At 41.2% G+C, this 14,107-nt stretch overlaps 1 protein-coding gene across 1 annotated transcript in view; it reads left to right on the top strand.

Annotated features, from left to right (window-relative positions):
- LOC149839585 (hydrolase family protein / HAD-superfamily protein) overlaps positions 1-8,454 on the top strand; it is a 34,717-nt gene extending 26,263 nt beyond the window's left edge. Inside the window, exons 8-13 of the mRNA XM_090004898.1 lie at positions 4,208-4,303; positions 4,443-4,510; positions 4,612-4,691; positions 4,731-4,819; positions 5,192-5,275; positions 7,923-8,454. Coding sequence (XP_089861024.1) covers positions 4,208-4,303; positions 4,443-4,510; positions 4,612-4,691; positions 4,731-4,819; positions 5,192-5,275; positions 7,923-7,982 — 477 coding nt within the window. The 3' untranslated portion in view covers positions 7,983-8,454. The remainder of the gene's footprint in view (positions 1-4,207; positions 4,304-4,442; positions 4,511-4,611; positions 4,692-4,730; positions 4,820-5,191; positions 5,276-7,922) is intronic.
- The last annotated feature ends 5,653 nt before the right edge of the window (positions 8,455-14,107 follow it).

Below are 14,107 nucleotides of genomic sequence, written 5' to 3'. Positions count from 1 at the left end.
ATCATTTGATGCCATCTTCTTCCAAAAAATCTCAATAAGAAGCAAAAAATAGGTTTTTTTACCTTTACCCACTTGAGTGAAAAAATTGTGGAAATGCACTCTTATTTGAATAAACAACCGAAACCCTATCCGTTGTGTAATGATTGCCCCTCAAATCGCTCTCACTAGTCCTAGTGTAATGCCCAAAAAATCCTGGACTTGTAGCTTTTTAGGAAAATTTTGAAAGCCTTATAATAATTCATTTATCAGAGTTTTAAATACTAATCCAGCGAAAAATGGTATTTTTGAAATAACAAGTCAACGGACCTTGGACGCATTACTTGCGAAACCTTTCCTTTACACAACGGATTTGAAACTCCATACATTCAAAACCAAATAGATTAAAAAGAAATGCACTTTTAATAATTTAGAGTTTATACAAAAGAGAAATTTTCAAGGAAAACTCTTATGTAAAATTACAAAAATGTCCTCAAGAGCGAAATGTCAGGGAAAGAGTCACATCTTGATACTATCACGTCATCGTGCCATTGCTTATCGTACCGACCTAATCATCACCTGTACCCATAAGACGGGTCAGTTTCATGAAAAACTGGTAGGTGCACAAGTATAACAATTTAAGACAAAACTAACACATGCTTTATTTCACACATGATATGCAATTGAGAATAAGCAGAAATGTGTATACTAATCTTGTTTATGTATCGTTTCTATATTATCAGATGTCTTCGAAAAGTGAGCATAATTAGCATAATTCAGACTCCAAACTAATATATATATATATATATATATATATATACATCGTTCCTTTCGCGGTGTGCAAGTCAAAATAAGTAAAATGAACCTGATAACTTTGTTTCGATATTAGTTGTCTTGAGGGTACGCACAGGAACGAAACGTAGAAACAACTAAGACTATTCGGGGGTTTATTATGTTATGTATTTTTGATACCCCAAACAGCTAGCTGAGTCCATTCCTAAGGGGATGACCAGTGACCGAGCGGGAATTCACTAAAGGCATTCGTAGCAAAGGCTGCATCCAACTTCTACAGAAGTCAATGAGATCTACCATCTAGGACAATTTTTTATAGTCCTGTCCCCTAACTCCGACGATTGGAGACATCGAGTTATTTGCCCGAGGGGTGGTGGTTAACAACCTGTCTATCAAAGTTTTTGTACCATCCCATCATCTCCCTTGACGAAAACAAAGAGACGAATGAGTATGTCAGGTTCTATTTTAACTGACAACCCATTCTATATGCGATTTTAGTAATGTGCATTTTGCACGCTTTGAGGTTACCATAAACCTCTCATCCAATCATCGTACTACTAACATGCCGTGCATGTCTGATAATACCGCTACGATGAGAGGGGTATCAGTTTCTCAAAAGAAATCCCAACTCAATTGTTTCGTGAAAGAAACGATATTACCATTTTAGTTTAGTTTAACATGAATTGGTCTTTCAAAACACTTTTATATCATTGTGCACTTTGCACGATACGAGATCGCCACGAATCTCTCATATAGTCATCGTAGTATCAAACATGCGGCGCATGTCTTGCTATACCGCTTACGATAAAAGGGGTATGGGTTTCTCAGAAGAAACCCCATCCAATCATATTCCAATGCTCTCAACCAGGAATATCCGAGTCATATCGGATATTAAACCGAAGTTTGTAACCACTTCTTCATATTATGCCGGTTTGAGAAAAAATTATTTGCAATTAGGCAACCCTCAAGTGTTCGAATTTGTTTTTCAAAATTATGCATATTTGAAATGCCGGATTCACGTAAGAAATCCCTTTTCTTTCAAGTTTTAGCGCACATGTGCAAATCCGTGTCTTTCGTAAAAACACAAGCATGCTACAAGGTAGGAAAGAGTATGCAACTGCGTACCTTACGAGGTTAGATATATGTACCAATAATACATATATTACATCATGCAAGCCTGTGCACATTTCAACCCGACGATAATGTATAAAGAAAGACTCGATGTGCAAAACCGCACATCGAACTAAATAAATGCATAAGTGCACAGGGTACAAAACCGTATCCTGGCTAAATAAATGTGTAAGCAACACACAATGTATGCAATCGTACATCGGCTAAATAAATGCGTAAGCAGTGCACGAGGTACGAAACCGTACCTCAACCAAATAAATGCGTAAGCAGTAGCCTGTGCATATGATAGCACGACGACAAAGTAAATGACATAAGACAATGCTCGATATGTAAAACCACATATCGAGCTAAATAAATGCGTAAGCAGAAGCCTGTGCACGTAAAAACGCAACGATAAAGTAACTGACATAAAGAAAATATGATAAGGATCTCAAAACTGCATCCTTGAATTATATATATATATATATATATATAAATTTTAAGATTTGTCCGTCCACTGTCCTTTGTGCAACTTTTTCCTACCTCAGAGATTGTCGGATTCGCTGACGATTCCAAGTGTAGGTTATCAAGGGATCGTGCCTCAGTGTGCGTGTCGAGTATGTTGCGTTGATAGGGTGCGCTAAAGTATTCGTCGCACTGCAGAATTATGAACAAGGGAAATCCTTTTTAAGATTACGCATTCGAGTCAGGTTCGTGTAGCAGAGTCTGAATCGGGGTGAGCCGGGTCCATAATCGGGGTGAGTCGAGCTGGGACCCGATGTTAGCTGGGCTCGACTCGACTGAGCCCGACTGGTCACAGATGGGGAGGGGCCGAGTTGGGCTCGGTAAAGACCTAACTCAACTCAGTTGAGTGGGACAGTAAGGCCCCAACTAAGCCAGGCTCGGTTCAGCAAAAAGGAAGCAGGGGGTGGGGTGGGCTCGACTACTAGGCCGAGCCCGGCCCCAACCTGAGAACGCGGGGGATGGGGTAAGCTCAGCTACCAAGATGAGCTCGACCCCATTCTGGGAACGTAGGGGGTGGGTGGGCTTGGCTACAAGGCCGAGCCTGACCCTATCTAGGGAACACAAGAACGGGCGGGGGGGGGGGCAGCACCTCTCCCGTGCTGGAAATAGGAACCAGGGAGGGAGAGAAAGAGAGAGACGCAGGAGCGTACCTGAGGGAGTTTCGGCGATAGCTCCGACAAAGGGGAGCCTGGCGAACGTAGGGGAACCCAGGGAAAGGCGGGAGGTCGCGTAGTGGGAGAGCAAGGAGCAGGGCCTCCGGTGATGGGGGTGGGGGGCAACGCCTCTCCTGTGCTGGAAATAGGAACCAGGGAGGGAGAGAAAGAGAGAGTCGTAGGAGCGTACCTAAGGGAGTTTCGGCGACAGCTCCGACAAAGGGGAGTCTGGCGAACGTAGGGGAACCCAGGGAAAGGCGGGAGGTCGTGTAGCGAGAGAGCAAGAAGCAGGGCCTCCGGTGATGGGTCACGGGGGGGGGGGGGGCAGCGCCTCTCCCTTGATGGAAATAGGAACCAGGGAGGGAGAGAAAGAGAGAGTCGCAAGAGCGTACCTGAGGGAGTTTCGGCGACAGCTCCGACAAAGGGGAGCCTGGCAAACGTAGGGGAACCCAGGGAAAGGCGGGAGGTCGCGTAGCGGGAGTGCAAGGAGCAGGGCCTCCGGTGATGGGGGTGGATCGGGTCCCACCGGCGAGAGGGTCAGGGTTCGGAGGTGCTCAGGGAGAGGGGAGCTGCATGGGGGAGGAGTTAGGGAGCATTTCGTAGGGGGGGAGAGGTGGCGTTAGGGAGAGGGAGGGCAGCTCCGATGAGGCTGCCGATGCACCGGGGGTGTTGAAGGGGAGAGCATGGGGGAGAGAGTGGCGAGGTCGCAGGGAGGGTGGCTGGCGAGTCGGGGGTCTCCGTCAGGTGAGGTCGAGAGAGGGGAGGGTCTCGGGGAGGGAGAAGGTGCGCAAAGGGGGGAGAGAACGAGCGGGAGGAGAGAGAGCGGGGGGGGGGGGGGTCGGATCCAACCTGGATCCGAAGTAAATATTTTTTATGAGTTTTACCCCTAGGGTGCGTGGATACCTCTCTAATGACTTCTACACAAATAAGACATCCCTCAAGAGGTCTTTAAAACCCAAAACTGAAAAATTAGGAATTTGCTCTTTTTTAAGTGTGCCGACGCTGTATCGTACGATACGGGAATGAATCGTATCGATTTTTTTCATAGAAACGATATGTATCATAAGATACAGTACAATACGTACAACCTTGGTTTATGGTGCTAGGCAGCACTATGTTTGAAATTAAATTGTAGTACATGACAATTGCAGGTACTATGTGATATTTTGAGGACTGGGGGTCTTCCTGGAGGGCAAAATGGCCATCAGCCGCCTCTATTTTTTGCGAATGATGATCTTGAATACCAGGTTGGTCAAAGTTCCAGGCTGGAGATTAGCAGTTCTGCATTAGTTTTTGCTCATTTACCACATAAAGGGATTCTCTTCATTTGTTGACCAGTTTAATCTCTTCATTTGTTGACCAGTTTAATGGAAAATGTTGTTGTAGGCTGTATTTCCTTCAAATCGTCTTGGAATGGGTGCTTACCGAATAGCACTGGAGTCCATTTTCAATAGGCAAGTTCCTAGGATGCAACAGTATAGTACCATTGACTGTTCAAATATGGCATATTTTGAACTTGAAACAGGCTGTTCATGCTCATCATATCAACTTGCAGAATTCATGGCACCGCTCTTGAGTACACGTGTTTTGGCAAACCAAATCCATCCGTTTTCAGAAATGCAGAAAACATACTGAGTTGTCTTCCAATTTTTTCTGATGGTGAGCTATACAAAGGAAACAGTAGTAGCATTGGATCTCAGCCATTCCAAACCATCTACATGGTAGGGGATAATCCTTCAGTGGACATCGATGGAGCCCAACAGGTTGGTTCATCTGCTTCTCTTATGCATTTTTCTTTGCATGTATAAGGATTTCTGAATTAGACAGCCCACCCCAGAGTAAGAGATCAGTCAGGTCTGTACATATCAAACTTAAGTGCAGCTGGAACAGACTAACTGGATTATGCAGTATTAACACGAACCTGCTGAATGAAGTTCATCTCGTCCATGGCACAGGGGGCACTTCATTTCAAACATTAGCCAATTTTTGCGATCATAAAAATCAAATTCAGCATTTTTTGTTGCTTTATGAGTCACATATGTCAAATAATAGATTTTGGTGGACGTTGGTGGACATATTCCCTTTACTTTCCCAAGTACCATACTAACAACTGAGAATTGAAATTTCTATTGCAGGCTGGCCATCCATGGTTTAGTATTTTGACAAGGACAGGGGTTTTCAAGGGAAAACAAAATGATCCTCAGTTCCCAGCAGATCTTGTAAGTTAGTTAACAGTTTTGATTCATTGTGTTTTGTATATGGGCAATGGAGTTACAAAATTCACAGGTTAACTGTTCTTATTCCACAGGCAAAGGTGGATTGTTCATGATTGTTTCACAGTTCATTCATTTCTCCAGTGATAGCTTGAGCTGAGGGATGGAACCTAGTGGGATTTGAACCCCAGGCCCCTCTATTATGATGGTAGGAGTTGCATTTAACCACCACAATTCATCCATGTCATGATAAAGACATGGGCCCATGCATGGTTGTAATTCATGTGTCTTAGCCTGATCACTGTAACTGGTCTCAGTGGTTAATCGACTAAATCGTCAATGAACTGTGGCAAGTATGTCGGTGATGAGAAACTGGTGAATTTTCACTTACCTCATCACCTATGTCCAATGTTGTGAAAAGCATTGAGGTGAAGCGAGGTGCTCCACCTAAAACTGAGGCGAGGCCTAAGCCTCAACGTGTAAAGTGTAAGCCTCAACTTTTTTTTTTGAAAACTTAAAAAAAAACTATAAAAAATATCTAAAATTGCAAATAAATAAAGAAATGCTTCTTCTTCTTATTATTATTATATTAATATTAATATTAATATTATTATTATTACTATCACGCCTTAGGCTGGCGGCTTGAGGTGTAGAGGGCCTCGCCTTAAGGCAAGGCATGCTTTTAACAACACTGCCTGTCACAATGACACTTAGACACAAGGACACTTGACTTGGATTCGAGTCGAAAGTTCAAATTTTTTTGAAACATAGGACATGAGGACACTGAATTTTTTAATTTTGTAATCAATAAAAAACTATTTTTTTGATATTTTAATATTAAAAATACATTTTTTTGAAATAAAACTAAAAAAATATTAAATAATATTAAAATATTCACCATACGTATCAGTGTCCTTGTCCATGCGTGTTCACTCGTCACCAGGGACACGCCATCAAAATTGTGTCCCTGTGACAGCTCATCACCATATTGCCTGTCACACGGACTCTTCTAACAGGGCACTGCACCCGCACCCAGGCGGGTGCTACACTTAGACACAACTTCCTTTGTGTTAGGTGAAGTCAACCATACTGAGGTTCATTTCTATCTAAAAGTAGATTCAGTTAACCCCAATCAAGTCCATGTTTATCTATATTATATATATAAATACATAAATGCACACACATACACATAGTGTTAACTTAAAACTGGTAATATATATATACCCCCCCTCACCCCTGCACCCCTGCACCCCTGCACCCAAGTTTTTTTAAAGTGCCGCATCGCCACACCCGCACCCGTACCTACACCCGCACCTATGTGACATAGCATATTGCCAAAAGCTCACACACCAAAAGTTGTGATTAACTGTGACTTTGACGCTGGAATTTCTTGGCTGTTCAAACAGAATGGTTTCGCTAGCTTCAACAATCATTCCACTTAAACTTCATGAATCTCAGGGTTGCTTTTGTTACTTCACTATATTATTGTGTTCAGCCATTGGTGGATGTAACATTAGAGCATGGAACCTAAGGGTTGTCAAGGGTCGAATTGTGTTGATTATCAGACCTAATCTAACTTGAATTTCAGTATATAAATATAAAATGTTAATTTTTTGTTTGCATCTTTCTAAACCCGATCCAAATTCAGGTTAGCTTTGAGGTTCAATAAACTGTATATTATATATATATATTTTAAATTATATTGCCTAGTTTTGGGTTTCCATGTCTTTGACCCAACATTACCTGTGACTGATTACATGTTATATTGGTAAGTTCTGGCCATCCGGCCAGCTGATAGCTTTAGTTGAACCTGTGCCATGTACCCCATGATTAAGTCGTCATAAATAATTTTTTTTCTACAGAACAAGGCATATTTTGGAAAATCGCAAAAAATGAGGATTAGGTTTTGAGTTTGCATGAAATTACTTTGCTATTTTAAATACATATATTGAGTATAAGCTTCTCTGTTATTTAAATTAAGCATGTTTGCAAATAAATATATTTAAACAGAGGAAATCATATTCATTGAGATTTGATATGCTAAGGTTACCTGTTTTTCCTGCCGATTAATCATGTTTTTTATGATAGCTGATTAATCACGATTTTATGAGGAATTGACTTGACAATTTTGGCTGATTTTTCTCTGATTAATCTTGAATTTGCAATTTTAAGAGCTCCAGAGTGATTGGAGGATGAGATAGGCTACCATGATAGTGATAACCGTTAATTGCTGTGTGCTTCAGTTTGAACAAAGTTTGAATGCAAGAAACCCAATTTCTTTTTTCTTCTGATATCCGTTTAGTTGAAGTCCGATTTTTGCTAGGTACTCGTACCCTACAGTCTTCAAAATTCAGTCTAGACACAGTTTTGGCTTGTTTCTTTTTGACTAGTCAAATTAAATTGATTCATTGTAAATTTGTGCTATAGAATCGGAACTGCAACATTCTAAAGTTGAATGCCTGATATTTTTTAAAGCTGGAAAAGCAATAAAGGAAGCAGTCATCCATAGTGAAACTGTTGCAATGGGTCATCTTCATCATTCCACATAAACTATGTGAATTTCACTTAAGGCTTATGGGCTTGTTTAATTTTTTAGCAGATGCTTGAGAGCTATCAAGTGAATTCATTTACAATGATAATGCTTCTCATGCAGGTAGTTGACAATGTTGGAGATGCTATAGATTATATATTGCAGAAGGAGGGTGTCATGTGATTTTTGGCTTATGGGCATAATAATCTGTTTCTCGTGGTGTCCCTGAATATGATGCATATTGAACATTTCACAAGATTTGTTCGTAGCTTCTCTCTCAGGTGCACTATTGCAGGTTCAGTGGAGAAAAATTTGTACCTTATATTTTCTGATGCATTGAGCAATTATTCTTCCAAGCAATCTATCAATAGTAAGAGGCAGAATGCATCAATAATTCACTAGCTGTTTCCTGCTAGTTCTAACATTACCTGGAAAATGTAAAATCGCTTGTCATTTTTTGGCTTTTCTTTTTTGCTTTTATTTCCCCTCTTTTTCCTCCTTTTCCATTCAATCTGGGGTTGTTAGGCAAAGCCATGCTACTTCATTGAGTAATGATTGAATATGGACAGCGAATTGCCTTGATCATCAATACTTGGCTAGGAAAAAAGTTGCTCTCTCTCTCTCTCTCATCCTTGGGGATTCTTTGGATATTGCCCTTCATGGTAAATCGTGGTTAATCAAAGCAAAAATTTATCAGCCTCAGCATGCGAACTCCTCATCAAATTGCGATTAATTGTAAAATTGTTAATTGTGATTAATCGGCAAAATCATGTCTTCACATTATTAACTATAAATAGATAAATTTTAAACATACAAATAAATAAAACCTTATTTAACTACACACTTTTTAAATTCTTTAGTATTATTAAAAAAATATAGTTCTTAATCTAAATAATTTTGAATTCACATTATTAAATTTGCTAATGCACCTCATATAATAGCCTCTCTCTCCTACCAACCCCAACCCACAACTCTTGGCGATACATTGCCTTTTGAACCATTGGTTTAATTAATTGACTTGGCGACCTGACTAGTTTCAATGAAAATCATGGTTGCCAAATTGTCAAAGATCTGCTGATGATATCTACTCTGCTCCACATAGATTAAGCGGCATCTAACTGAAAAAAAAGGCAGCCTCTGCTCTTTTGCTTAAAGCATGTTCCACCAACCGAGGCAACAGGCTAATAAACATAAGATTCAACATTTACAGCAGCATTGTTCACTGAAAGGCATGTTTGTATGCCACAGAAAGGGCTCCATGCATTGTCCCTCGTGGAACCTTTCTTTACAGAAACGATGAGACTTCATTTTAAGGGCCTCGTTGAAGAGATTCCCGTGCTTCAACAGGAGATTGTGTGCCCTGTGGAAACGCATGGGGCTCAGTGTGTTCCCATGGAAGCCACACTCTTTCTGTGGATACAAACTTGCACTAAGTGATCAACTCAGGACTTGGGAAACTCTACCAGACAAGTTGCAAGATATTTGCAGATTTAGATGATTCAAAGCTCGCTTAAGGCTCTATCATATGGTAGTATAGACACCCAAATTTTTTAAGATGCTCAAAATACTAACGTTAAGAGGATAACACGAGAAAACACAGGATTCGTTGGATGACTATCTCAGTTTAGCAATCTGACAATGGACGACTATCTTAGTTTAGCTATCGGACAATAGAACGACTATCTCAGTTTAGCGGTCCGACATTGGCCGGCTATCTCAGTTTAGCCGTCCGATACTGGACGACTATCTTAGTTTAACAGCCCGACCCTGAACGAATATCCCAGTTTAGCAGTCCAACACTGGATGACTATCTTAGTTTAGCGGTTCAACCCTAGACGACTATCTCAGTTTAGCGGTCTGACATTGGATGACTATCTTAATTTAACGGTATGACCATGGATGGCTATCTCAGTTTAGCGGTTTGACACTAGACGATTATCTCAGTTTATTCGGCATTTGATTTATCCGGTCTCCAGAGGATGACTAAACCTGTTTAGCTGTCCATCGTCAGATGAACAAACCAGTTTAGACGTCCAATTGGTTCGAGCAAATGAAACACAGTTGCCTAATCTCCAACGACTTTTGCATGATTCTGAAAAAATATTCCTCTCAAAAAAAACTTCATCTCAAAAAAACTTCTACACTAAAAAACGTGGAAAACAAGACCATAATTCTCTTTTAACAAAATTACATAATGGCCCAATTTAACTAAAAGAGATGATGAATATGTTCATGCGTACAGTTAGCATCAATTAGTCCGCACCCAATTGCATTGCAGCAGCCTACATTTATTTCTATAATCATCCTTCTTTGCTTCGCAAATACTTTGTTTCATATGATTCCTTCTATCCACAACTTTGATCTTTTCTTGAATCTGTTCATTCCTATCTCTAGCTTAAAAGTGAGCCACTGGTGGAGAATCCTTGAGGTTCTGATGCTTTCAATCAATCTGGTTGGTATTTTCTCGTCACTTAGTATATTCTGAGTGGATCTACTGGGAAGTGTTTGCACTGAGAGCCGATCACAAGCAATTGTCAGGTGTCACTTGGCATGGCAGCACAACATGCATAGCCACATACACCCACAGTTCTCGCTCTTTCCCTTTTCCCACTAGAATCTTTTAGACCAATTAACTGAATCTTAAACTTTTTGAATGTTAAGATATCAGCCAGGATGGGGGATGTTATGATACTCAGCAACCAAATTTTGTACCCCCGCCTTAAGATTTCTTGATTTCAGGGGACAATAAAATGCAGTGTCATGCAGCTCAAACTAGTGCAAAGTTATAACAAAAGAGACTGCTTGTTGATCATTGTGTGTGTTAGTAGAGGAGCCTTTTCATCTTTCTAGCATCCTATGTATTTATAAGGGACTACCTAATTTCATTATTTAGCAGAGAATAGCTTTGTAAATAAGATTGCCTCATTTTCAATGAGATTTCATCTAGCACAAGCCTTTGAGAAGAAAGATCCTTCAACAATACCAGTCTTTAACTCAATGTAAAGCACCTCAAGGCTAGGGATGGCAGTGGGGGCGGGGGACAAGGTCTCCACCCCCGCCTCACCTCAAGATTAGAACCTCCATTCCTGCCTCCGTCCCCGGCGGGGATGGATTTTAACCTCCACCCCCGCCTTCATCCCCGTTTCATGTCCTCCATCCCCAGTTCAAACGGGGATGAGGCGGGGCGGGGATATTGCGGGGAAAAGTGATGGGGACGGGTCGGGTCGGGGATGAGGCGGGGATCGTGGCGGGGACGGGTCGGGTCGGGGAAAAGTGTATGTCCATCCACGCCTCCATCCCTGAACGGGGATGGATTTTAACCTTCGTCCCCGCTTCCATCCCCGTTTCATACCCTTCATCCCTGGTCCAAACGGGGCGGGGCCCCGCTTTCCCCCGGTCCACTGCCATCCCTACTCAAGGCATTACTAACTACTTATGACCCTGTATAGAAAAAACACTGAAAATCATCACATTTTATCTTAGACAACTATCTAAATGGCATTTTTCACAAAAGTCAACAATGCACATTATTTGAGCAAAGAACATACTAATGCTACTCTGGTTGATTTAACAATTTAAACTAATGTAGTTGTTTTCAACAATAACAATCATCATATTTTACCAGATAAATTTAGCAGTTCAACCATAAAAATATACTCGAGAAAGTTGTCGAGCAGAAATAAAAACTTACTAGGTTGGCTAAGTAGGAGAGAAAAGGAAAGTAAGTGGGGACGTCTCCCCCCTCTTGGATTGACTTGGACTTTGCTTGAGTCCTTCCCAACTTGGACTTTCATTCCAAGAGGGTCCCACACCGAGTGGGTGTCCCATCTCATGGGTCCAATTATCATATCTAAGATTCATGTATCCAAGTTGAAATCCAATATTAGAATTGCAATTATCCAAATCCAAATTGAAATTCAAACTAAACGTGAAACATGAATTTCATCTTTATTTCTTAAAAAAATTATCGAAAATTCTGACGTTTCGCTCACTGAGAATTGTCAAGTGTAATCTATGAGAAGGTTTTGCTTCTTGCATGGGGGTGTGTAGTTTGTTGCTTATTTTTTTAATCTCAATCTCAAATTTTCAGTATGGGGCCTGAATCATAATGATGTGTTTCTGCAAGTTTAACAACATATTTATCCTTATTATTGGAGCCATTGTTTTTATTTCTGCAACTGCTGGCGTTTTGCTCGTGATGGAAACAATGAGTGCATTCCTGCATGCTTTGAGGCTTCATTGGGTTGTGTTCCAAAACAAATTCTATGATGGGGATGGTTACAAGTTTTATCTTGAGTGAAGCAGATGGTTGATGTTACATTCCCAAAAGTGCCAACATTGGCAAACAACAATCGTCTGTGTAAAGCTGGACATGGGAGATGGAAGATGCTACATTTCATCCTTTTTGTAGAGTGTTGATTGTTGCATTTTACAATGTCTGGTTTATTCATATTCAATTATTTTGTGAGCTAGAGGTTATAGTTTCTGGCTAGAACCTGACTTACATTACAAGTTCTCACATTGCAAGTACAATAATCCAACTATTCTTGCAACTTTTGTAATAAACATGCATCATGGTCAACTTCTGGATATAATACTACGAATCTATAAGGGTTAGATGATATAGCTGGATGGTTAAGTCGCACACACCATCATAATAGACACATTCCCTTGAAAACAAAAAAGAAAAAGAAAAGCTTGAAATCGGCCAACCCTCAAGTGGTGAAGGCAAGCCCTTGGTCTGGTTGATAATGTTGTGAAATGCCATGAAAATACTTCAGTGGTTCCATGCTCTCTCTCTCTCTCTCATATTATAGTGGGCAGTAATTGACAACTGCTGGTAATGTCATCAATCCTAATTATGCACTTAAATCAAGGGAGAAAAAGATTCTCGTTTCCTTGCCACTCGCCCAATTGATTTCTTTTCTAACTAATCTATATTAGATGAAGCGAAACAAAAAAAGAAATTATAACAAAAAGATGTGTTCGGTCGATTGGCTAAAGGGCATGAAAAGTTTGATACCTAAGGGTGTGTTTGCGTGTCAAGAAAAAATGAGAATTCACGAAGCACAAAGTGTTTCGGCAGGCCTCATCGTAGTTACGCAAACACTGCCAAGCTTTTCCTCGCAGAAAAGCGACCCCAAAATCAATGGCCACCGGCCCACCCCCATTCCAACAGAAACCATTCCTGTGGGTGGTTTTCGTGTAAATGGGTGGCCGTTGATTTTTTGGGATTGCTTTTCTGTGATGAAAAGGTTGACAACATTTACGTAACTACAGTGAGGCATGCAAAAATCCCAACGTTTCTGTGACATGCAAACACACCCAAACCCTAAGACTGTGCATCCTTTATCACAAGGCTAGAATAGTGGAAGACGATGGTGGACATGGATGATACTTGAAAGCTGGTTTTACATCCATAAGGGGTGATTGGCGGAAGGACAGTTAAGACTATCACAACCACTTTGTACAAGTAATTTTCATCGTTATAGAAAAAAAGATAACTGATTTTTTTCCTACTCGATAGTTTCCACTCTCTGCATTTGAGTTATTGGTATTGTCACTTGCAAAGGAAAGCTTGTATTGAGAAATCATTTTGTGTAGAGCATCTTGCCTCATACTGATAGCTGCTGCAAGTGCCAAGCCATTCTTGCTTGTAATTAACCTTCTTTTAACGCAGTATGCCTGGTTTGCTTGAAGCTTTTACATAATTTATTTGAACGTATATTCTTCAAAAATAAATGAAATGCAAGTATGCCATAATTACAAATTTTGAATTCAATCAAACTCTAGCAGCGTCCAGCACTTCAACAACCATACGACTGAAAGTGGCCTAGTAATTTGCATCTCCCGACATAATTATTTGCAAAATAGGTAATCTCTTCATGATATGGCCTTACACTTGGATCCAACCCGGATCCTGGTCACAGCCACGCTTAGCCTGGCCTGTTTAAACCCCCGCAGGGCGGGGAGGGTGGAGTTTCCTTTTACAAAATCAGGAAGCCCCCTCCCGCTCCTCGACTCTCTTCTTCTCCCGTCTCTCTCCCCTCGTCTTCTTCTTCCTCTCGCCGACGCAACCACCCATCGCCGGAGCCCTTACCTCCGAGCCTTCTCCCCCCAATGCCTCCCGCTGCTATCCTCCCTCTTCTTTCCCCCTCTTCTTTTTCCTGTCGTCGGCACACCGGACTGGTGCTGCTCCCCCTTCAGGTACGTTGTTCCCTCTTCCCTCTCTTTCTTCTCGGCAGTGGCAGCACTGCCTGGTGCCGCCACCCTGCCAGAAGCAGCGGCACCACTCGGGTGCCGCTGCT

This window comes from Nuphar pumila, chromosome 4, assembly GCF_984573655.1.
Source record: "Nuphar pumila chromosome 4, dmNupPumi1.hap1.1, whole genome shotgun sequence".
Classification (NCBI taxonomy): domain Eukaryota; kingdom Viridiplantae; phylum Streptophyta; class Magnoliopsida; order Nymphaeales; family Nymphaeaceae; genus Nuphar; species Nuphar pumila.
The sequence above is the reverse complement of the archived record's forward strand: the minus strand, read 5'-3'. Positions and strand labels throughout refer to the sequence as shown.